We start from the raw sequence: 25,023 nt of genomic DNA, 5'->3' as shown, positions 1-25,023 counted from the left end.
CTATGAAGAACCTATGAAGGAAGAGAAGGCAGTAGGAGGGAGGAGATAGAAATAAACAGAGCATTTGCTTCTCCTTGCCCATTAGGGATTGCATTTTTTTCTTTCGTGACTGTGGTGATTGTTCTCCATCTTCTGTAAATCTCCATCCTTCTCCATCTGTTTCTTTTTGACTCAGTCGATCTTCCCTTGCTGTGTTGCACTTCCTTCTCACTGCTCTCCTAGCTCTGGTGCACATACAACATTTCTGACAATGTCTCATGTCTGCTCTGTAGGGGGATGCACAGATGGGTTTGTCCCATAGTTATCACATCATTTTGCACTTTACCACATGTGAGCTGGTCACAGGCTGATGAGGGCCACTCCTCCAGGTTCAGGTGAATGTGAAGGCTGCAAGGGCCATGGTGAGATCATGGCCGCACAAATCTGTACTCATTTCAGTCATGAGGCAGCCTTTAAGCTGGTCTTATTTGATGCTTTCAAATCAATTTAAGACACAGCTCAAAGCAAGAGGCTTGAACTCATTTAAATTACCCTTTAAGCTGCTGTGATAAAAATGGCATTCAGGCCAGGTCTGGCGGAGCAAAGTCAGACATACAGGAGCTGACATATGTGTGCTGGACCAGGTCACTGGCTGTGCATAAGGGGCATCTGGCAGTTGTCACCAGCTTGCCTTCAGTGTCCCACCAGCTCTGGTTTTTCTCTTGGTGCACCATTTACAGTGATGTTTCCCTTAAAGTCAGTTAAAGTCAGGGCACCATGCAGGGGCCATCTTCTGAAGTGCCACTGGAACACATGAAAAATATTTGAGGATGCTCCTGGCAAGAGAATGTGGCTGGGAGCTGCTGAGAAGGGACCCTGGCCCAGGCCAGGGCGAGAACTGCTACCCTTGTCCTTCACAGTGATCCTCTGCTCCGTGCCCTGGGCTCACCCTGCTACACCCTGGGGACATGGTTTCCTCTGCGGGTGGGGAGAGCACCTGGTGGTGGTTGTGGCAGAACCCCTGGACTGCTCTCAGGGGCCTGCCTGTGTTAATGAAATAGCTTTCACCTGAACATGGCTGGCAGCATCCTTTTACTTATTTACATGCCATTAAAGCATGTTTGCATGTTTGAGGTCTGATTTCTCTCAGTGAAAAGAGAGGCTGAGGCTGGCCAGGGATGAAGCATACATTTTCAGGCTCTCTTGTGTGTTATACTGCAGTAATCACAGTCCTTCCCTAATTCATCATTGTGCAAGCATTTTTCATCCATTTGGATACATACAGACCCCGGCCTGGGAGGGTTCACAATGAACTTAGTGTATGGGATGTGATGAATGGACTAAAATATAGGGATAGGTCTGCCTATGGTTGTAATGCATAGCCATCCCTGGCTGCAGCAGACTAAGCTTCTCCTTTCCAGTAAGTCCATGGGAAGGGTGTAGGTACACTCCCAAACCAGAGTCCTCACGAATGCCAGCACCTCAGGTTTGACCGTATCTCTCCACACCCCTCACACAGAGGAAGCTTTGTCTCTGAAATCTCAGTTCTGCCTTCACATCTGACCCTGCTTCTGTACTGAGTGAAACCCTACCCTCTCCAGTCCCAAATCCAAACCCCCACAGTAAGTCTATACCTGGCAGGCCTGGCTTTAGTGTATTAGCTACTCCGTAAGAAAAAGAAGAACTGGCAAAGGAGGGGAGAGTAACTGGCTTTCTGATTTACAGATGCTTTTGTTGTAAAGCACCTCAAAAATGACAATTTACAAGGGTAGTTTGTGAGAAACAGAATGAGCCTCCAATGGAAATTTTCACTCCACTTTTCTCCATATCTTCCAATTTTTTTCCTGTTTGACAAGCATTGCTATTTGTATGCTGTAAGAATGAGAAGCAGGATTTTCCTTGCATGTACCAGAAGGGCTTAATCTCAGGCTATTCCTTGAAAATAATTAGCTGCAGCAAGCTCTGCCTCATCTGAGAGGTATGAAATGTGGCTCTTCTCCTTGGCACCCCCGCTTAGAGTGCAATCTAATGAAATTGGATCTTTGCTCTTGAACAATAAGCCATGTTAAATCTGGATCTTGGTCACACTGTGAAGGCTGGAAGGGAAAGAAATGCCCTGGGAGATTCTGTAAAGGCTAGACGTGGGAGCTGGATTTTGAAGTTAGGCTTCAAATCTGAATTTCATAAGGGTGACAACAGTGGCTTCTGGTGGGACAGAGCTGGGAGGGCACAGCCCCCATCTTCGAATGGGGCAAATCCCAAACACTGCTTGTATGACAGCCTTCAGAGACAAATGAGGATGCGATGTTTGGAGGACAGAAGAGATAAAATAAAAACCAGATAAAAATCTACTTGAAATGTGTTTTGTCCTGGATTATCCTGGGGAGGGTGCAGAAGTCCCTGAGGGCTGGAAACCTGTCAAACCAAATATCTACTTTAAAGCTTGGCAGGGACCAAATGGCCCTATGAGACACAGCTGTCTTCCTATTGAGCTCCTCCTTCTGTCTGATGATAAAGGAAAGCTGGTGCTTCCTTCCTTCTGTGCCTGTCTGCCCTCAGCTGCCCTGTTAGGAGCCAGGCAGGGAAAAGCTGCTTCTACATCCCTGAAGACAAGGACATAGGGTCTGCTGCTACCCAGCCAGGGCAGAAATGTGGCATGCGAAAGCCCAGTGGATGATTGATGTTTGAGATGCTGCGATGGTGGGGCCTGGGCTTGCCCTGTGCTGGAGCTGGGACAGAAATTGGATGAGCTGGCTGCTTAGTAGCAGGAAAAAGCCAGGTTACAGAGCAGGGAAGACTAGTATCATCTTGATGCATAACTGTCTGCAGGCTGACACTGTGCACAGCTGTACATGGGGCTTTAAAACTTGGGCCTATTGATATGGTTATTTTTGTCTATATAGAGTTTACAGTGCTAAAACAACCTGTAAGTAGGCTTCAGCAATATGATTAGAATTGCTGCAAAGAGCCTTTTTCATCCCCTCTTTCTGTGAGGAAAGGTACATTGCAGCAGATGCATTTGTAGAGGAATTAAAAGCGTGAGCAGCTATATATTTGCTAGAGACAGTACATTTCTTTGATCTTGCTGTGACCTTCAGACAGAAATGGTCAAGCTTGCAATGGCTTTTAAATCCTGTGAGAGGTATTTTCCTCTTCTTCAGATAGCACCAGAGAAAGGAGCGTCTGCTGCAAACTTGAAACTGATCTAAGAGTGTGAAACACATGTGCATGCATGTGATGATATATCTCTGCATCTGAAAATGCTGCAGTGATGTGCTGAGCATCTCTGCAGGCATGCAAGCATTCAGATAAAGGAGTACCACTTCTACTCACAGTGGCTTAAGGAGTTTCTGCCATTTCTCATTCCTTTTTCTGGATGCTGTGCTCCCACACTCTTCATTGCCAAGCCCTATATTCAGGTACTGGAGACAATTATGAGGAGTTACTTTTTAAATTATGAAACTTCTTACTTCGTAATTCCCATCCCCCTCCTATGCAATAGTGCTGGAAGTAATTTTGTTCAGCACTTTCAAAGCATTCACCTTTAGGGAGGAAAAAATATTTGCCCTAAAATGTGGATGTTTGAAGAGTATGAATCTGACCTTCACTATTACTATTACAAATGTAATCTCTATTACATTCTTTTATTATACAGTGCATGTTAGAAAGATATCTTCCTAATGATGAAGTACCTTGCTTTTCAAGCAAAGTCTCCATTTGGGGAAGGGAAGGCTGGCTGATAGGGCAAAAATCATGGAGTCAGTGGATAGAGGATGGATGAATGGGTGAAGTGCCATGCACCAAATACCACTGATGGAGGACCAGAATGCACCTGGTGACACACGTAGGAGGTTCTTTTACAACATATTAAAGATAGTGTTGTTGTACAATGCGTAGTGAAACGTTGGACCTTGCTGGTGGACAAAGACTCTACTAAGAGGCTAAGAAGATGACATTTTCTAGTGGTCCTTCAGAGGATATCTATCACAAAACATACTGGTATTGGGTGTGTTCATGGTGAGGCTGTCAGCTTGGGCACGAGCACTGGCGAGATTTGGAGGAAAATTCTGTCCTCAGGTTTGCATCTCCAAATGTCCTTCCATTGTGTAGGGCCCAATCTGCAGATAAGGGATCCCCATGTGCCTGCTGCAGGACTCAGGGCTGGAAAACGTCTGCAAGTGTGGAGATACCAAATAGGGGTAATGTGAACTCAGTTCCCTAAAGTAATGTCCTCAAACACTCGTCACCTTCAGCTGGAGCCAAGTGCTCACAACACCTCACAGCATCAAAGTCAAGCCATGTGTACCTGTGCTGAGATGCCAGCTGCCTTCAGGGAGGTAGTTTCTGCCACCACTTCTCCCTGTCAGTGTACTTTTTGTGCTTTGTTAATTCTGGGTTGTGATATCGTACGCGTCAGCCTGGCTTTCCTGTCCTCCTGCACTGTCTCAGGACTTAACCCCAGTGTGGGACAGAAACACTGAATACTAATACTGAAACCCCAATAAAACAAATTAGACGGGCTGAGCAAAGAGGGGTTGGGATGTCACACACAGGCAGCTGACTGACTCACTACTACCAGAGGCTGGGGTCTGGAGCTGTGCAGGGATTTAATCACCAGGTCTTGCCAGGCAGAGCTGTTGCTGCTGAAGATTTCGCATCCAAAATGACCAGACCTGTATATCCCAGTGCAAGGGGTTCCTATGGTGGATGACTTCATAAAGTCATGAGAGGACACCGGTTCTGTTTCTGCAGAGCTTCAAAATAAGTTAGCGGCATGTTTGTGGAAGCTTGGCAATACCTGGATTGTTGTTGAAGTGACGGGAAGGAAATTGAAAGGGGTGCTGCCAGCTCATGCTGTGTACCTTATTCTTCAATCTGAAATGGTGTTGTATTGATGGAGTTGTCTGTGTGCTGCCCCATGGAGTGCCCTGGTGTCTTCCAGACTGACATAACCACTTGCCGGTCTGCTGCAGGTCAGCAGTTTTTGTTGGTTGCAGTTCCCCTGGGGCTATAATTTCAATAAATACTCTTGCCATCCTTGAAGCCCCCTTCACCCACATCCCTTGGAGTAAAGATTCCAATATAAAGCAGATGGAAAAGGCAGAAACTGATGAATCTTTAATACAGTGTTCATCTGCCTGGATCTTGCTGCTAATGTTACAGTGATGCCTGATGTCCTCTGGACTCTAGTCTTTTCCCTGGCCTTTTTTATATTCCTCAGTTTCCACCTGGAGACAGATCTCAATCCCTGCAGGCAGAGGTTCTAGGATCAGGCTTGCTGCATGGGCACTGTGGTGCCTCTGGAGTTGACTAATTCATGGCTCCTATTTCTGGCCTCCCCTCAGCCTGGAGTTTCTCACACTTAGTGCCAGGGCTTGAATGTTTTGGAAAGTTTTCCATTAATTGTCTAGGCTATTTTGAGCATTAAAGCTTAAAAAAAAACCAGTACATTGCTGTGACTTTTAGGAAAGTTGAGCATTTTTCATTGCACTCAGCTCAAACACAGCCTGCTGTAGGGTGCAAGCCCCTTTTATGGGATGTGTGAGAAACTGGGTAGGATATTTTTCACAGGTTATTTCCCAGATTGGCATGTTTACATGTGCAGTTCCTCTTGAGTGAAAGACAGGATTTTCATCATTTGCCGGATGAGCATTTCAAGCTGCTTCTGCTTTGCAGCCAACAGCACTAACCTGGTAGCTACACTGAGCTGTAAAAGCTTTGAATTTCTATGAGGATTAAATTGCAGTTCAGGTCATAGTCAGTGCTATGATGTGCTGCCAATAAAGGAGAGCAAGTTGTTGTCAGATCGTAATAAAAAGATTTTATTGTTAATTAATTCTGAGCACCAGAAAAAGTGCTGCGTGCTTTACCATAAAGATGGGAAATAAATCCTTGTCCTGGAAAGGATGCAGCAAGGAAGAGAAGCAAATGATTTGGGGTGAGAAACAGAGGCAAGAAAAGTGGTAAGAAAGAGAGTGAAAAATTATATCAGGTTGATTATAAGTGGATCTTCTAGTTATGAAATTGTATTAATATGCAATTATTGCTACTTAAATATTTATTCTGTTTCTGAGTTTTTAAAAGATTGCACATTGGGTCCATGAATTGTTTCTGTGCTGCTGATAGCTTGTCCTGGGGTCAGCAGTAGCAGTCATTTTTCTCCTTCTTGGTAGCTGGTGCAGTGCTGTGTTTTGACTTTCGGCCTGGGAACAGAGCTGATAACAATGATGTTTTGGTTTGGCCAAGGACTTTGTGAGCCTCATGCTCTGCCAGGGAGGAGGGGAAGCCAGGAGGAAGCAGAGACAGGACACCTGACCCAAGCTGACCAAAGAGGTATTCCATACCACAGCACGTCATGCCCAGGATGTAACTGGGAGTGAGCCGGAAGGGCTGGGAGACTGCAGGGTTGGAGGAGGTATCGGTCAGAGCTTGGTCGGGCTGGAGGGGGCGAGTTATCGGTCGACTGGTGGTGAGATGATGTATTCTGTTCCCTTGTTATTTCCTTTATCATTATTATTATTGGTGGTAGCAGTAGTGATTTGTGTTATACCTTAGTTACTAAACTGTTCTTATCTCAACCCATGGGAGTTGCATTCTTTTCGATTCTCCTCTCCGTCCCTCCGGGAGTAGGGGGAGGGCAAGAAGGGGGAGAGTGAGTGAACAAGCTGTCTGACTGGGTTTAAACCACAACATAGCTCCTGCCTGATTCTGCCATAACTCCACTCCTCCAGCTGGTCTTGCAGTGACAGACAGGCAGGTTACCTGGCTCAGAGATGGTTAATGGAACCACCTCCCAGAGGGAAGAAGGGATGTCCTGAATTCCTGCTAGCCATCTCTGAAGATTTTCCTGGCTCCTTCACACTGTCAAAGGAGATCCATCTTGCACTGTTAGCCTTTCAGCAGATGTTTTTTTCTTTGTACTTGAAGAGCCTGAGTGCGGTATGGAACTGTTAATTACAGCTTATTGGGAATTATTCTCTATGCTCTCATTTTCATTAAGAAACATGCTCATGAAAACAATGTTAAGGTTACAGTGACCTTAAGCAGCACATAAGACAAAGTTGTTTAACTAGACAGCTGAAAGCAGCTAGAATCCTGGTTCCCAGTTAACCATGAGCTATTTTCCTTAACTTGCCCCTCAGCTGCTCCCCTCCACCACTTCCCTGTTCACACGCTGGCCTATTCCGATTGGGCACGAGGATAAGTTAAGGATGGAGCTGCTCCCAGGGGAGGCATTTGTCTGTCTGGCCTTTCCACAGTGCCTGTGGCCATGGCATTGGTGGTGAAGGGCTGTAGATTACCTGTATAGTATCAAGCTCTAGGCAGGTGATGATCAAGAGAAGCTGTTGGGCTTCTGGTGTACCTTGTAGTTTCCCTGTGGTGACTGAGGTCAAAGATGTGGAGGGTGATATACTACCTGAGGCACAGCAACATGGATTTTCAGAAGCCCACGCACATGCCCATGCCCTCTGACCAGCATGAGAAAGCTTCTTCATCCAAGGAGCGTACTTCAGGCAGCTTAGGAATTTGGACCGTGAAGATGAATAATACAGAAAATGTTTATTTTTCTTATCACAGCCATGTGGTGGCGGACGATGGCATGACCCATCTTGGGAATGCCAATGCCATCTTGGCATTATGGTATGGGTAAATGTGTCAGTGGTCTACAGGGGTATGATTTGGGTCTGTATAAAGAGCATGGTGAGATGTTATGGTCAGACCACCAGAGTGGCCTTTCATCTGTCATGGGCAAAAGACTTCAACTCTTTCTGCCTATTTGGACAAACATTTCCTCTTCTCCCTCGTTTTCCTGGAGTTTTCCTGAATTGAAATAATGGGTGAGCTCTGAGTCCTTTCCCTCCAACAGGCAAATTGCTTTCACTGGCTCCTAATCACCTATTCCTGACTGGGAAGCAGACCATTGACTCTGCTTGGGAAAAGACCAGGAGCTTCACCAGGGAGGGTGAGTGTCCAGACCATGGATGGCCCAGAGGAGGAGGAAGGTGCCACTTGGTTCAGAGCAAACCCCCCTGGAATGTCTCACCTTCTCCCAGGCACCCTGTTCTGCCTATGCAGAAAGAGCTCCCTGTGGTCTCTTGTAGAATATGCCTGAACAGAGCCTGCTCTTCCCTTGCACAACCTGCCTAGGAGCCATGACAGAAGCTTAGCTAAGAAAAGCGTCAGAGCTGTCTCAGCTGTGTGTGTGTGGATGGGCTTTGGAGTGAGAATTAAAACAGGGCACTCCTGTGGCTGGAGGGCTATGGGGAGCTAAGTTGTGTTCATGCCCTTGTTCCTTTTGGCTTCAAAACACTTGACTTTCTTGATCTTCTGTCTGTAGTACTTGCAGAAAGTAGGCAGGAGCCCAGCTGGGCGCACAGTACTTTATGCAAGGTGGAGCTCATGATGGCTGTGGGCAAGAAGAGCAAGTCCTCTCATCCCAGCAGGATAACGTGCCACTCTCATTTCTCTCTGGAGCGTGATCTGCTCCAGCCCCTGAATCCTAATGCTATTTACTTTAAATGTTCTTAGCTAAACTCTGGATGACTTCATTCAGACTTTTCCAGAGTCTAGACAGACCTTATGTTGCTGTTTCAGATGGCACTTCTGTGCCTGGAGGCCACAAATATAGCAGACCTGATTTCTCAGATCAGAGTAGTGCTAAGAAAAACCTTTTGCTATTCTCCAGATGTTTCATAGTTGAAAGCTCAGTTACATTTTCTGTCAGATGACTGCAGAAACAGTCACTGTCTCACCATAACTGCAGAGCAGCCACACTTCATTTTTTCTGATGACAAGTCCGGACGATGCTTGTCTTTTCCCCTGCAACAAAGATAGTCTCAATTTTATCTGGGGAATTTTGGACACCAGATCTGTTATCCTAGGTGTTGTTATCAAGGCTCTCAGCCAAAGACACTAAAATGGCTTCTCGAGAGCACTGTTCAATATTCATGGCCCTAGGAGATCTCTTTCCTTTGGAGGTGATGCTGACTAGGGCCTTAGTGATTATAAATTAAATAAGGTTCTCAAACCCTACATAAACTTCCTCCATGTAGCCAGTCATATTCCTCCCTCCCCATTCCATATCTAGATTATTCACCAAATACTAAGCCTATGCTTCTGCTAAAGAATCAGCTACCTGGATTGTCAAGGGCTCCCTTATATTATTCCACTGTACAAAGCTTATCACAGAATAAGAAAAGACTTAATATCTCTAACATGGAACAGCTATAAAGGAAACTGAACACAGAGCAAGTGTGGTGGTGGTGGTAAGACCCCATAATTCTGCTGTGAGTTTTGTATAATCTTTATTTGTTCAGTTTATTGTATTATGGTTCTCAGGTCACTTAGGGCATTTATGGAATTATCTGATGCTTTTGGAAAGATCAGCAGCTAAGTATTGTCACTGTTAATACTCATTGTGTGTCTACATTGCAGGTTGTGTTGAGTGGAGATCTCTGTGCCAGACTGCTTCTGGTACTCTTGTTATCCATAATGGGGCTGGCTCTAATATCTGCATGCAACATCACAGCTTACAGTATAGCTGTACTCGAACAATTCATATTGTCAGAGATCCCTGTTGAAACATAAGGCTAGAAGTGTATCATCTTTTAAAAAGAAAGATGAGATTCTGGAGCAAAGCTGTGTGGTCAGAAGTGAAATCATTGCAAATTCTGGCTGCAGACCATGGGATCTTGGGTACCAATAGTTTAGACTTGGGAGCTAGTCATCTTCTGGTGAGATATTTGAATCCTGAAGGTGAAACATCACTGTAGAGACACCTTCAAAGCATGTGGAAGCCTGGTGCTGCAAAATACGTGCCTTTTCTGCTGCGAGTGTGCTGAAGGTCCTGCCTCCCTCTGGTCAACTAGAGCTTCATCAGCACTCCCTATGCCCTTCCAGCTCAAATAGGTCCCAAAGCTTAGGCAATGTTAATAATGGGTCTCTGCAAATGTATCTTCCCTCTGCTGAACTGGGAACCTGTGGGCAAGTGTGAGCCGTTGTGCCAACAGCTCTGAGTGTAGGTAACTCAGTGCTTTTGCTGTGCTTCACTGGGGTCCTCGACTAGAGCCTCTGCTTCACCTAAGCTTCACCATCCCTCACTCTGGCTGTGTTTCTGCAGGAGCAACGCTGCAGAAACATGGAAGAGAAGAGAGTAAAAGCAACTTTCTCCTATGAGAAAGACTCCTTGAACTTCAGCTTGTCCTTCCTACATCAGAGCTGACTTCTGTTTGGGGCTCTGCTGAGGCCTACAGAGTTCTGCACTTGTTTCTGGCACGTACCCATAGGCCATCCCTTGAAAGGGACTTGGGGTCTTCAAATGAAAGGGTTAAATGATCTCAGCTGTATTTTTCTTGTAATTAAAGAATTGTGTTACTGAAAGAAAGCAGTGATTCTGCACAGGAGGGTTCCTGTCACTTGTGTAAGCTGTCAGCAGCCCACATTACCCAGGTAGTACAAGTAAACTCAATTTTGGTGGTTTTTTTTTTTTCTGTGCTGTTTTCTGAACTGCTGGAAGTCCTCTGGGAATAACAGGATGTGATGGGGACAGAATAGCAAAAAGGGCTTTGGCAGTGTGTTTTGCAGGCATAAGAAAGTGCTGCTGAGAGCTTGGGAGCCTCTTCCCTAGGACCGTGAGCTCATTAATGACAGAGCACCCACCAGCATGCAGTCAGCTTGCAAAGCTTGAGTGCAAGCTGCTTCCAAGAATGAGGGCTAGCTGGGCGCAAGCATCTGCCTGCTGATCTCTGCCATGGGCAGTGCAGTCCTGTACAGCTCCCTGTACATGTGCAGGTCAAGTGCCAACATAACCCCATCTCTCTGCTGACACATTGCCCTGGGCAGTGACTGCAGCTCTGAAGCACAGTGGGACCAGATCGCTCTGCTCCCTTGCTCACCTGGGAGTGCTTTGTACCCGCTTAGCTTTGGGGTTGATGGCTGCTCCAGACAAGCGGAGGCTTGGGGCCAGCCCTAAGAGTGTGAGCCTGTACTGTAGTGGCAGCAAATGCTGGGATTTACTAGCAGATGGCAAATGTTATACTGCACTTGCAAAACTGGAGTGGTGATGCTGTGAAAATAAAGGGCTCCTCCAGCCCTTGTCCTGCATAGGGAATAAAGTGTGAAGTGTCTTTGCCCCAAAGGTGGTGTCTGCTGTGGAAAGGGAAAAGTCCCTTTCGCTGTACCTGGCAAATCTGAGAAGCTGGGTTTCTGCTGAGCTGCTGATGCTGGGATCACCTTGCAGGGGACTTCTCAGCTGTTAGAGACTTGGCTGAAGCTGAGATACTTGGGTGAACATCACCACCAGAATGATTGAAAGTGGTGAAGTGTGGTGTGGGGAGGCAATGGTGACAGCATGGCAGCTTGTAGAGTGCATTAGCAGGAGGGCAGCCAAGGAAGAAAATAAATGGCTGTGGTGGAAAGCAGAATACTTGGGAAGGCAGGAGAAGGTGGTCTTTTCAGTTCAAGTGTTGGGGCAGAGGGTTTTCTCCTGTTTCTCCCACATTTCTCCATCACTGAGTGATTTGCTTTTCTGTAGTGTATTTCACAGAATGGTGGGAAATGACTAAAAAGGAATCAAGCAAAGTCTGTTATGATCTGCACAATAGTGAAAGAGAAGGCAGTGTATGGGGCTGGCTCTGCTGTCAGAGGGACTTCGACATATCCTTCTCCCATCTCCTTCCCTTTTCTGAATCCTGGACACAACTCCTCTGCCTCTCTTCATGTCCCTCTGCAATCCAGGCAGCTGCTGCATCCAAACCCACATAGGAGAGCAGCTGCCCTTTTTTTGTAGGATTGTGAAAGAGACAGAGAACAGTGGGAGCTCAGCTTCCACAGGTCACTCATACCAGTGGGCCAGACATGGGCTGGGGAAGTTTGGGTTAATTATGTTTTTGTTGACCGCTTATAGGACTCTGGTTTTGCCTTGAATGTCTCCAACTTCCCCTTGCTGCTGGATGTGATCAGATGGCCTGGGAAGCTGCAGATGGTTGATGAGTTATTGGGGAAGATACCTTGGAGGATGTAAGATGCTTTGTAACACCTTTCTGTGTTGGGAGTGTAGTGTGCTGTGCAGGGAGGCTGGTGTGGAGCCACGATGCAGACCTGGGAGGTGGTGGTCCTAGCAATAGCTCTCTGCCCCAAGTGCTAGCACAGTACAAGTCTGACAGAGTATTGTGCTATGCTTCATGAAACAAGCAGTGTGCAGGCAATCCTGGAAGGGCAGTTTAGCAGGGCAAGTTGTAGTTACATTTAGAGGGATTTGGCCCGGAAAAGAAAAAAAAAAAGAGAAAGCAATTTAGAAGCCCTGCTCCCATTTTCTGTGCGGTGATTCAAATCCTCTCACCCCCTGCTCAGGTGCCTTGGGGGCGCTCACATTTTCTAAGTGTGTGTCTTTGCTGGTAGTTTTCTTGGTACCTCCTCCCGCCCCCTCTAACCCTTAAACCCTAGTTGCACAGCAGCGGTACTGTGCCTGAATGTGACTTGGTTTCACGAGCTGGACGGTCTGCTGCCTAAGCTGCCCCCAGGGCTGGATTAAATGAGCTTTTTAACACTACAGCGTTGGCAATGACCTGTAATGCGGAATTGTATCATCCTTGTCCCTCCACTGCTTCCTTTCCTGCCGGGCTCCAAAGGCCTTGCGGCTGTAGCACTCACCCAGACACCCAGCCCTTGTGCCCACGTGTAATCCTGGGTGGTTGCATGTCCATTGTCAGCCCAAGAGCCTTCCTTCTGTGAACCACTACGGCTTCAGAGTGAGATGCTTCTGGGGATGTGCCCATCTCTATGGAGTGGGCATCTAGATCCCGTATACTATGGGTTGCACCTGGTGTGCTCGCTGGTCACCAGCCTTATGACACAGAGTACTCTGTGGCGGGCGCCACCGAGCGCAGGGGCCTGGGCTGTCGGTACGGGAGAGTACCTCGCAGTATCACCGCGTCCCCAGCAACTGCCTCGTGGGGCTGAGCCGTGCCACCCGCCGGCCGCAGAAGTACCCGGTTTCCCAGAGCTGCGCCGCTCCAGCTGCAGCGCAGAGCGCATCCTCAAAGGCTCCGGAGCCGGCCGGCGGGCAGCGCGCAGCCCCGGCGCCCATTGCCGGCCGGGGGCTCCCCCGCCGGCCAGGCCGGGAGGAGGAGGAGGCGGAGGAAGCGGCGCGGAGCCCTCCGCCCCCTGCGGCGGAGCGGGGGGGCGAGGCGTTAGGACCAGGCGGCGGCGGCTGGGCGGTGCGGGGCCAGTCGTTCAGCCGCCTCTCGCCTCTCCCGTCGATCCTTCCGCAGCCGCCGCTGCCCGTCGAGGCAGCGCTTCCAGGCTTCCCCGGGCCGCTCGGCATGAGGAGGATCAGGGCCAATGCCATCGCCATCCTGACCGTCGCATGGATCCTGGGCACTTTCTACTACTTATGGCAGGACAACAAGCCCCGCTCGGTGGCCGCCGGCAGGTCCGCCGGCAGCGGTAGCGGCAGCTCCCGAGGCGGGCAGAGGGCTGCCGGCAGGCTGGAGCTCCGCCGGGAAGAGAGAACCATCCCCCTCATCGTGAGTGAGCCGCGGCCGCACAGCATCCCGCCCTGCCGCGGCGGGGAGCGGGCAGGGCTTCGGGCTGCTCTGCCTTTGTGGCAGCACCCGAGCTTGTCACCATGGCAGCCGCGGCAAGCGGGGAAGCAGGGTGGGCAAACCCCAGGGGAGGCGAGCAGCGTCGTGGGTAAAGTATCTGCGAGTTGTCTCCTGTCCGCCGGCTCGCCGGGCACTGCTGCTCCGGCTGCGCGGCTGCCCTTGGCCGGGAAAAAGGGAGGGTGAAACGGCTGGAAGGGTTTTGGTTCGCGCTCAAGAGGCACGTACTTTATATATATGTATGTGTAGTGTACATGTGTGTGGGATCGCAGGTTTTCCCGTCAGACCATATCAGAGCTGTGACCTCTTGCAAGCCCTTCCCCGGCAGCTGGGCTCTGGGCATCGGACAAGGGATGCAGGCAGCATCACACGCATACTGTGAAGATGGTACCAGCCTCTGCCTTGGCTCCCTCTCCTTTGCTGCCAAACGGGACCAGGGCACAGCTTGCAAGCTGGGTCAGTTCTAAGCCAGAGACAGCAGCCTGTGAGTGGGGCTCAGGCCAGGTTTTGGGTAAGGTGGGAGATGGGGGGAGCCCCTGGGGCTCCTTCTTAACCCGCGGAGTCCTAGTGATGACCTGATGTGCTACTTCAGATTTTCTTTAAGAGCCCCACTCCCTGCCTTCACTGGGTGTCTGTGGACTCAGTAGGGTGACAAAATCAAGCTCCTGACTTAAGGATGATGAGGACCTTCCTGCTCTGTCCGTGGAGGAGGTTTGTCCTCCTTCAGCTGTGTAACAGCAGCAGTAAAGCTCTCCCAACTCTACGCAGTAGCTTCATAAGAATAAACCAGCCCTTGGAGCAAAAGTGCCTCAGCAGTACAATTCCCAGGAGTGATCCAGCTGAAGCAGTTCGGGAACCGCACTGTGTGTCACTCTTTGGCTGCAAATCCATTTATCAGCTGGTTACGCACACATGGAAGCGAACAAAAGCAGCAACAGCCTGGTTGGGGTTGGAGCAGGGGCCGGGGCTCTCTGCTTCCTCCTTGACTGACACTGGGGGGTTTTGGCCTGTGTCTCTCTTTTCCCCACCTGTAAAGTGGGGTGGCAGGTAGGGGTGTGGGTTTGGGAAGCCTGTGAATGTCTGGGAAATGCTGGGAGAGCATCCCTAGTCCTCGGGTTGCAGGGTGGAAACCCTTCAGCTGAGACCCTCAGCCATGTCTCGCACCTGCCAAAACTCAAAAGTCAAAACTGAAGCTTTTGGGCAGCTGCTCATTAGGGCCGGGGGCTGTCAGCAGTTGTGGCTGCTCTGCTGAGAGCCCCTCTACAGAGCAGGACTATGGAAACGAGCACAGTGTCTCCCAGACGAGGGGCTCTGTGTGGGTGCTGTTACTGCCATAGCCCTTTGAGTGTGCTGAGAAATGTTTTTGAACTGGCCGGGGCTGAGTTGAACAAACGGAGGATTTGGAGCACTGCTGACTGTTGGATTCCACCTTAGCAGAGGGGGAAGCTGCCCCTGAGCCCTTGATTTCTTATGCATGCTTGAACATGCTGTTCTGGCAGTTTTATTTCTCCGTTCTCCTGCTTATCCCATCCATTTTTTATTTTTTTTTTTTACGGCATTTATTTTACCCCCTCTCAGAGGGCTTGTGAGGTTACATGAATCCATATTGTCTGCTAAGTATATTAAAGCCCTCGGGAGGAGGATGCTGTGGCAGTGCCGCACGTTGTTATGTTGCTGCTGTTGGCGGGAGGCGGTACATGCTCATGGCTAACCACAAAGCCTCTCATTACAAGCTACAGTGCAGTGTGACAGCCGCTCCAAAGCTGGTCCGGCTTCCCGAACAATGTAAAGCATCCCAGCTCTGCTCCACACCTGAAATCCCTGTGTGGGGAAATATATTCAGCCTTTGCCTCTTCTGCCCCTCAGCCACTGGAGTATGCCAGCCCTCCTTCCCCTTAAGTCTTGGTCTGCCTGGCAGGCGGTGGCTGGGACAAAGGAGGAACCTCTCCTCATGCACCTGACAGTGGGGTATGGTGGAAATATCACATCCTGACCTGCCACGATCTGTTTGCATGGAGAAGGGAAACGGGGGTGGGGGGTGGTTTCTGGTGTTTGGGCTTCCTCTCATGCATGCGGAGTGGTTTCCTAAGGGTTTGGTGGGTTGCCATAAGACACAAGCTGGTAAAACGCAATGTGTGCGCTGTTGTAGCTGTGCAGTGGCACGGCTGTTGGAGAGCCTGAAGGGCTTCACTGCGTTGGGAGGTAAATAAGCTGTCCCAGCACGGCCTCTGCCTGCACTGCTGGGTGGAAGCAGGGAAGTGACTGCAGGCAGCATGGGGCAGGAAGGTTGGCAGGGGTTCAGGGAAATCACCCCTTGCGGGGGACGGTACCCAGCTGGGGTCTGAGCAGTTGGTCTTGTGAGCCGAGTTGACCGTGTGAGCCTGTGGGGCTATAGCTGCGCAAGCGGTCCTCAGCACGCATCCCTCTCCAGTTCCTGGGTGCACAGCGTGCGGGCTGAGGCAGTGCCCACTGCCCTCTCCCAGCTAGCATGGAAAACGTGCTGTTTCAACTGCCCTGCTGGAGAAATGTAGAGCAGCGGCTGTCCTTTTGCAGTGCAGAGCCCTCAACCCTGAGTTCATTCCCCGCAAAGTTGAATTGCTTGACTTAATGTATAATGGCAGTCTTGTGTAAGAGAGGAGGCGTGCCTATGCTCCCCCTGCTTCTCGTGTCCTCGGCCTCCTGCAAAACTGCCCATTTTGTTCCAGCTTTTGGTTTCCTCTGCTCTGCGTGAGTGATGGTGTTGGAGTTCAGGTTTGGGCTCATCTGCAAATAAGGGTGACTCATGTGACTTACGGGTCTCTGGAAAATATTTTCTCAGTTTTCTAAAGTTGGCTGCTTTTCTGTCTGGGAAAAAGAAAAAATCTTGTCTTTTGGGTGAGTCCAAGAGTTCTGCTCTTGTGTCGGTGCTGGGACACTTCAAATCCTGGGCAAATGATGGTGAGTTGCGTGGCTTCTAAAACTTGAATTGCTTGCTGGCCTTGTGGGCTTTTTCATTATCCTCTCCCAGTGCAAAGAATAAAAATAATCCCTGGTACAAACTACAGTCAATTGCAAGTCTGAGTTTGAAACTGGTTTCCTGTTGTTGACCTCATGTTTATTAGCACAACTTTAAGCTTATGATCCGAATTCTGGAGTCAGCAAGGGAGGTCTGACTATTAAAGTTGGGGCAGAAGGGCTGTCAGAGATCTAAGTTCCAGAAATAGCTTGTGCATTAATAGTAATTCTCCAGATCCCTGCTTTATATCCAGAAATCTTGACATGTACTCTCTGCAGCAGCCTCTCCCCAGATGGGTCCTACAGATGCCAGAAATAAACATGCAGAAATTGATAAAGGGCACGGCTGACTACGTGGCACACTGAGCCCCTGCGTGTTTTCCCTTCCACCTGGGGTGGAAGCACGAGTGAGTGTCACAGTCCTAGGAATGCATTTTTTCTCTGGATCACAGCATAGTTTAATTTCAATTAGGAGGAGGATCCCTGGACCCTCTAATAGTTGGTTTGTGAATTGAGTGTTTCTGGAGGGTGGACTTCTTCCCTGGGCTCTTCCCTGCCCCTCCCAGGCAGCAGGTTGCCTCCTGCTCCTTGGAAATTTCCTGGATTCAGAAGCTGTGCAACACGTGTTTTGGAAGGACATTGGCATCACTGGCGTGATTTCCACACTGCATAAAGGCACTTAATCATTCACTACATGCTGCTTGTCTGCTTTAGCATGGTGCAGACATGGGCAGAGCCCAGGACTGCTGCCTCTGAATATTGCATGACCAGATCTTCCTCTTGTTTTTTTTTTTTTAGCAGGAAAGCAGCGATGTGGCTGGGAGATGGTGATAGAAGAGTATCATCACTTAAATGCTCTGAATCATGTTAGGCTGGTACTCAGTTGCTCTTTGGAGCAAGTACGCTGTCTCTTATCTTTGTCCTGCCAACTTGTGTGACCTGTGTAGCTCCTCTGTGACCCTGTTCGGCAGCTGAGAGACCTTGTGCTGTAATACTGGCTCAGACCGCCTGGGCTCAGCTCTCCTGGCTCCTCTCTACCATGTGCTCAGCTGTATAAAATGAGCACAAGGGAGATGAGATCAAGGTGTTCTTTTCCCTTGTAGCAAAGGGTTTCCAAATGCTCTGCAAACACTGCTGAACTGAGAGTCACCTGCCTGTGGTGAGACAGTGAGTGGGAGAATCCTCTGGGATGTGCTGCTGATAACTGAAAGTGTCTGTAGGCATCGAGCAAGTTGGTGAGGAAAGATGTCAATCCTTTGTTTCTCACTCTTGTTTAGCCACAAGATAGGCAGCGGCTGGGGTTTCCCTGCTTCTCTGGGTAGCCAAACTGTTGTGTTTACCCACACTTGTACTCGCCACTGTGTAAGACTACCTTGATGTAATCGTCTTCAGACCCCGGTAGACTTGGCCAAACAGTGCATTGACATATTGTCAAGTTTGTGAAGTACAGGTTTGATTTCATGGCCTGCTGTGCTGTGGAGAGAGAAGGCCTAATATTTAATGAGATGCCACAGCTCACTTCAACAGTCTCCTTACTGTTTGACTCTTACGAGGTTGCTCACTCTGGCATCTCCTGCCTTTTGGGGCAAAGATCAGGAACATGGCTATATGGGTTTCTTTCTGCTCTTATGCTGGGTGGTTTTGTGTTGAGGGGTGAGGACTGGCCCTTAATACTTGGGGGTTTATGGCAGCTGCTTCTGCTGTGACCAGACACCTGCAACACTGATTTTGTTGGGTCTCTGTGGATCGCTGTTACGGCAGATGAGAGGCCTGCGCCAGCTCCCTGGGAAAGGATGACTTGTTAACTATTTCTCCAGGGGTATTACTGCAGCAGGAAGATTCAGTGGCAGTTTGACAGCTTAATATTTTATTTACACTGTTTATGTTTCAAAAATGTGGGAATGAATGCTGTTTGTTTAAATGGCAGAAAACTATTTCATATTTAATTTTTGCTGGTGGCCCATGTGGTGTATTAAAAAGTAAAATAAAAGAAATGATTCACGATAATGATGTTAATAAAATCCAGTTGGCAGCTTTGGCTTTAATTGTTAATCACAGTGACAAGGTAGCTGCAGTGAGGTAGCTGGGGCTTGGGCAGCATGGTCGTCTGGGCAGCCCGGCATGGTGTGCAGGGCAGCTCTCCTGAAGATGACTTCTTTGTTTTTACCATTTTGTTCCCACTAAATAAGTGGGTGAAGCAGCTGCACATTGTAGCAAGCTGAAGTGTTCTGTCAGTGTGCAGCTGCTTCCCCAGTTAGATTTGGTTTTGTGTGCACAAAACTGTACTAAGATTTCAAGGCTAAAAATTTAGCAGTGTTTGAAGGAAAGAGAAGCCTTTGACAGACATCTCGGGTCGCTGTTTGCTGAGGTTGAAACTTGGCCAGGAGCTTCATCCCAGAGTCAGGAGTCACTTGAAATGCAAGGGGAGAAGATGCGGTTTTGTTTCAGCAGCAATGAGCTGGGGCTGCTGTGTTGGAGTGTTGAAAAATGACTTAATTATTCCTAGTAGAAGAACATGCAGCCTAGCACAAAGGCAGTGAAATAAACAGGCGAACCTGCTGGGGATGAAGCACGTGGGTCAGTGGGGGACCCTGGCTGGCCTGTGCCATACATGATCTCCCTTCTGCAGGGAAAGCCCCAGAGCAGAATGTGGCCGTGTTGTATTTCTTGCTCTTCCTTGGATCTCCATATGATGCCAGATGGTTGGCCTTATCCCATTGCATCCCAGCGGCAGTCCCAGGACCACCTTCTCTCTTTCCTGTTTCAGTGGCATATGCAACCCCCTTGTGCTCCTCCAGCCTTATTTGTCAGCACCTGTAGTAAGGTTGTAGGCTCTTTGGGGCTCGTCATGTTAGTTGTCACTGCTGTTCTGTCTGTACGGTGCCAAGTGCAGAGACTGTGATCCACAACACATACCGTACTATTGCGTTAAGGTGAAGACATAACTAAAGAGAGATCCTGGGAGCCAAGCTGGCTTACAGACTGAGCTGCAAACTCAGCTGTGTCTAAGTTTCCTCAAAGTCTAAAATGGAGCTTTTATCTACTTCGCAGGGCTTCTGGGAGGCTTAGCTTGCAAGTTTTCAAGCTTAAACAGGGGAGACTTAGGTTAGATATAAGGAAGAAATTCTTCTCTTCTCACCATTAACGAGGATGGTGAGGCACTGGCACAGACTGCCCAAGGTAACTTGTGGACGCCCCATTCCTGCCAGTGTTCAAGGCCAAATTGGATGGGGCTTTGAGCAAGCTGGTCTAGTGGGAAGTGTCTCTGCCTGTGCTAGAAGGTATGGAATTAGACGATTTTAAGGTTCTTTCCAACCCAGACCATTCTATGAGTCTGTGTTGTGCTTTGAGCATATAGGTAATTTCTTGATGTTGGTAGAGCCTAAGCATTTGATAGACAGTTCATGCTGTCTTTGGAGCTGCTTTCTTTCAGCTATTTCAGGGGCATCGTCCCTGCAGAGACTCAACCTCTGCAGTGGCAATGCAGGTCCTGCAGCACTGTTGGTGTCCAAGCCTCCTGCTACTCTAGGACGTGAATGAAGCTGCCACGTGGGGCTGCCCCTGGGAAGGGAAGCTGTGTTGGCTGGTCAGATGATGCTTGGCTGGTTGTTCTGCCATGATGGAGCAGTAGGGTTGACTTTGCAATTCAGGCTTCAAGGTGTCGTGGTCAGGACTCTGTTATAGCATGGGAACTGATGACATTTGGCCGAAGCTGCAGAACATTATCTACTTTAACCTTCTGTTTTCTTTCTCCTACTTCCCAACTTTTTCATCTTGTAAGCTGAAATGTGGTACCTAGGAGGAGGCTTTGTTTTAAAGTAGCAGGGAGAGAGAAAGCAACTGTGCTGAAACCTGCATCAGCCCTTTGATGAGCCTGGAAGGGGAAAAAGAAAGGAGTATTTTTCTTGCGTTTTTATTTTGGATAAGCTGAATCTTGAAACAGCCACAGCTTGGCTGCAAAAGTGCTCCTGCCCAGTGAAGGTGACTTCAGAGATTCTCTGAAAACTTCTTCCTGCAGGACAAAATTAGAAAACCCTGATGCTTTCCATCTGCTCGCATGCTGAGTGCCCTGAATGAAGTATTCAGTGCCAGAGAGTCACGCTCAGTAGTGCCATGCTGTACTTTTGTGCCTTTTGGTATCAAGCATGCAGTAAAAAGACTAAAAAATGAGGAAGTGCACGTAAAAGCTGTGGAAAGCAGTGCAGCTCCTTGGGTAACTGGTGAGTTAGTCTCCGAGCATGGGAATGGGGATGCAGTGGCAGTGTGAACGGGAGCCACCACATCCACGCAGGGAAATTTAGAAATTTCTGTGCTGCTTATGTAGTTTCCCAAAGTATCAGAGTTAGGAAATGTGACTGTTTCAAGTCTGCTCACTGCAGACTCCTGGTGCTCAGTGACGTGATTGTGCTGTATTTCCCAAGTGCTGTAATATGCATGTGTGTGTTTGTCTGTTTTCTTTATACCTTTCTGGGAGATTTTGGGGGGGTCTAGTTGTGTGGTAGGCATTACCAGCTACACCAGGCTGCTATGGAGTAGGATGTATGTGTTACAGAACCTTCTGAGATGTCTCAGTTTGGCTGAAGTACCGGTTTTGCGCCCAAAGATAGGGCACAACCTCTCAAAGGGATCTCTGGGTGGGCTGGTATGGGCTGTGACAAGCGCGTAGAGTATACCCCTGTCCCTAGTACAGGGATGCTGAGTTCCCATGTCCCTGCTGGTGCTATGCTTGCTTCTCTAATGTTAAGGCTTTTGGTTTTCTGTTCAGGAACTGCAGAGGTGGCTCCCCTGGCAGTACCAAATGCAGGCTGGGGGGACAGTCATGTTTCTCCCATTGCTTGGAGTGCAATGTGGTGTTTATACTGAGGTTGAGTTCGCAGCAGAAGGATGGATGCTCTGCAATGAGGTAACCCTTTCCAAAAATGTGTTGGAGCAAATCTGAGCTAACTTGGAGTCTGTTTGCACCCTCTCTGCATTTGGGTGGTCTAAGTCTGGCTGTGCTGCGCCCTGGAATGCCAGATTGCTATGCTGTGCCTGCTAGCTGGAGTGTTTCCAGTCTGTGCTGGGAAAACTGGACCACACTGGCAGGGCAACCCCAGAGAAATCTTGGGAAGGGCTAGGAAATCAATGGTGTTTCAGGATTAGCTGTATATTCATTGAGTCAGGCAATGATGAGGTCAAGTGAGGTCTAGCTTTGGAGAGGCTGTCCAAGCACCTATCAAAACCTCCCTTTGGCTAAGCATGAAAGGGTTTTAAGTCAGTGGTTAGGCTCCTGGCTCAGATCAGGGTCTTGAACAGACACAAATCTCGTGCTACATGTTAGGTGAGCCATGAAGAGGTGGCTTACAGTGAAAGTAAATGCTATCCTTGTAGTGCAGGATGAAGACTGAGTCACACTGCTTAGTAGGAAAAAGGTGCTGATTTGCTTGCACCCCTCAGCTTACAGCATTATTAAAAATGGTTATTAATTGTGAATTATTTATTAATTAATTTTCTTGGGCCCAAAGCCTCACCTTCAGGAAGGATGTGCTGGAGTTGAAGGGAAATACAGTGAGGTGATACAAATGATTGTGCTTGGCAGGGGTAATACAAAAGGTAGGGTTTTCCTGCATTCTTCTTTCTGCTGCCCTTCAGCTGTTAATTGTGCAGCTCTGCCCTTTGTGGTTGGTACCAGTCTGACCTTTGCTGCTCCTTGTACCTGTGAATCAAGGGGGATACCTGAGTGCTTCTTGAATTTGAATGGAAAGTACTTCTATTGAGATCAGAATTTGCTTTAAGTTATTGGTTCAATATTTTTCTTCCCAAGAGAAATTCCCATATCACTGTCCCATATCTGATAGGGGTAAATTGGGATGTGTTTTGGTCATTGCCTGTCAGTTTGGGCCCTTTGAGAGTCAGCTGGCTGTATCTCTGTATGCTGGGTGAGTGTGTAGCCCAGCTCACAGGTGGATGTGCATCTCTGTAGCTGACTCTCTGTATGTGAGAGCTTTGTTTTGTGGCTCTTCAGGGTTAGGAGAAAGAAGCAGGGAGATGTGTTGAATAGCAGACTTTTAGGGGCTGCCCCAAGTGTGCCTGGATTTAGGAGTCGCCTTGCCATCATATTCCAAGCAATTTGCACATCAAAGTCATGCAGCCATCACAGTAAGTCTTGCTCCTGGTCCAGTCTCACAAACAGCCTGTGCTGCTGGGTCCCTCCTGATTGTCTGGAGATCCCTTTTTGTAGGGGTGTTTGGGTATCCAAACTGGATGCTTTTTTGTGCAAGGCAGAATGTGAACAAAAGACAGCCTCTGTCCTGGGGAGTTTATAACTTCCCTAGGCAAGTAAGATGATGGGTTGGGGGTAGAAAGCATTTTTCCCTCCATTTCCCTGATGTACAGCTGAGATTAAGATCGATCTCTGCTGAATGGAAGAAAGGGGTTGGGGGAAGGTGTGTTCATTACTGAGACCTGCTAACTTTTGGTTATTAACCATGGAAGCCAAGACAGCTTGGGCATTATCTGAGTACCAGCATGAATTCAAAGAATTTGGTACTGGATTCCAGCTACTACCTGGAGATGATTAAAACAGTTTGTCTCATGGTAGCTGCTGCCATAACTGACTGTACCTCATTCTTGTTAGGGTTTTACACTTTGCCTTGGTAATTCATTTGGACCACCTCCTCACCCCTTGTAATTTCTGTGTCAGTGATGAGTTGGTCACCTAAACCCACTTTGGCACTTAATTTAACCGGGGGGGGGGGCTGGAACAGCTTGGGGGGAATTAATTTGGCTTGTGGCTGGGGGTGTGTGTGGGGACATTCCTCCCTCCCTTAATCTCCCCAAAGTGCCAATAAGGTTTTACTTTCTGCATGTTCATTTGGGGAAAGAAGCAGGATTTGGGGCTAAGCTGCTGGGAGCAAGAGTGGGGAGATGGGTTATAAAAAGCTTCCAAATGATTCCTCTATGTGCAAATGTTAATCATTAAACGTGTTACTGCTTAACAGCATGACTTGCCATGTTGTGCTGCCCCTCCAGGCTGAACTGGATTAAACCTCGGGCTGTTTGCTGAGCTCTGGGAGCTGAACTTCAGCCTCTCCCACCTCAGCCCTAATACTGAATGGTGTTTGAACACTCCTTTCGTGGGCTGTAGTGGCAATCTGCGCAGCAGTGGGGCTCCTTGGGGCTGCTGCTGCTTCTTCAGTCTTAATTCTGCCTTTGGAGAGTTAAATTCTCAATCAGGGTAAAGTGAGGTTCCCCATGTTATGTTGTTTTCAATGCCGAGTGACATCTGTAACCAGTGTCTGGATTCTGTGCTCAGACCAGCAGTAGTTGCTCTTCTGGGGAAAAAAATACACTGTAGGCACTTCAATAATTCTCTCTGCAGAAGAAAGAATGGTCTCTCATCTGGGAATACACTTCCTGGTATCTGTAGTGTAGCAAATATTTTTCATCTTGCTACCAAGTTCTTTAAGCAGATAGATAACAGCAACATCAGTACCTGCATGCTGAAACACTTCCATGCCGGTCTGGTGGCACAAGTTGCATGAGGCAATACCATCTGATCAAGTATATGTCCTTTTTGCCAGAAGTTACTAATAGTCAAATTCAAGCACAAACAGCAGCATCTCCTCTTGTAGAAGCAGAATTTTACAAGGGTGAATTCAGATGGTTATACTAATTTACCTCCAAATAAGAAACTGAGGGGGGGGGGGGGCAGACTTGCTGTTGTTTCTTGAATGTCTCCATACAGCACTACAGGATCAGGACAGAATTGGTTCTTCAGAGTGGCTCTGCACTGTAAGCAGAAATAGGCTTTTTGGAGTTACTTAAGGAGAAAAAATATCCAAGGTAGACTGAACCCCCTGATGATTTAGAGTAAATACCTTTGCTCCTGAGAAGGGTGAGTGGAAAATCCTCTCCTGTTTGGTAGGACCACTCATGCTCCCTGTAGGATGTGCTTCCAGAAGAGTGTTTGCAATTCTCCTGCCAGTTCAGTACCTCCAGTATTACCAAAGCACATATGAAAAAAACTGCATGGAATGTCTTCAGTGTCATTTAGAGGGAAGCTCAACTATCTGTTCCCCAGACAGATGCCAAGTCTAGCAAGGAGAAAGGTATGCTTTTAGTAAGTGTTGACCTAAAAGAACTTGTTATTGTGCACTGCTCAAAAACCTCTTAGTTTAAAAAAATCTCTCTTAGCTTTTAATTAAATTGATTTGGTGCCTTCCTGAGAGCGTGAAGGTGGTCGGCAGTCCTCTCCTTGGTTTGCTGAACTAGCTTATGTCAACTTGGAAGTGGTTTCTTTTTGTTCCCTGCAAATGGGAAAGGCATATAAAGAAGCATGGGGTGCAAGGACTTTTGTCTTTGGTTTGTGCTTCTAGTGTAGGGTGAGATGAATAACATTAAAATACATTTAAAATGTTTGCTTGTTTGTTGAAGTGTGGATTCTTAATATTGTCTTTCTTACCTTGTC

General features: G+C 48.1%; 1 protein-coding gene across 3 annotated transcripts in view; it reads left to right on the top strand.

The window, feature by feature from the left end:
• The first annotated feature begins 13,071 nt into the window (after positions 1-13,071).
• The window catches only part of GALNT16 (polypeptide N-acetylgalactosaminyltransferase 16), a 72,983-nt gene continuing 61,031 nt past the window's right edge, over positions 13,072-25,023 (top strand). The window contains exon 1 of one of the 3 annotated variants that reach the window (XM_061463263.1): positions 13,072-13,505. In XM_061463263.1, the coding sequence (XP_061319247.1) occupies positions 13,302-13,505 (204 nt within the window). In that variant the 5' untranslated portion in view covers positions 13,072-13,301. Of the gene's footprint in view, positions 13,506-13,540; positions 13,672-25,023 lie in introns of those variants that run through there. The other 2 variants (XM_061463262.1, XM_061463265.1) reach the window with 2 other exon arrangements.

The sequence above is a fragment of the Pezoporus flaviventris genome, unplaced genomic scaffold (genome assembly GCF_033815535.1).
Source record: "Pezoporus flaviventris isolate CSIRO_AGI_PZ_B2104156 unplaced genomic scaffold, CSIRO_AGI_Pfla_v1 ptg000036l, whole genome shotgun sequence".
Classification (NCBI taxonomy): Eukaryota; Metazoa; Chordata; class Aves; order Psittaciformes; family Psittacidae; genus Pezoporus; species Pezoporus flaviventris.
Note: the sequence above shows the minus strand (reverse complement) of the source record. Positions and strands in the feature narration are given on the sequence as shown.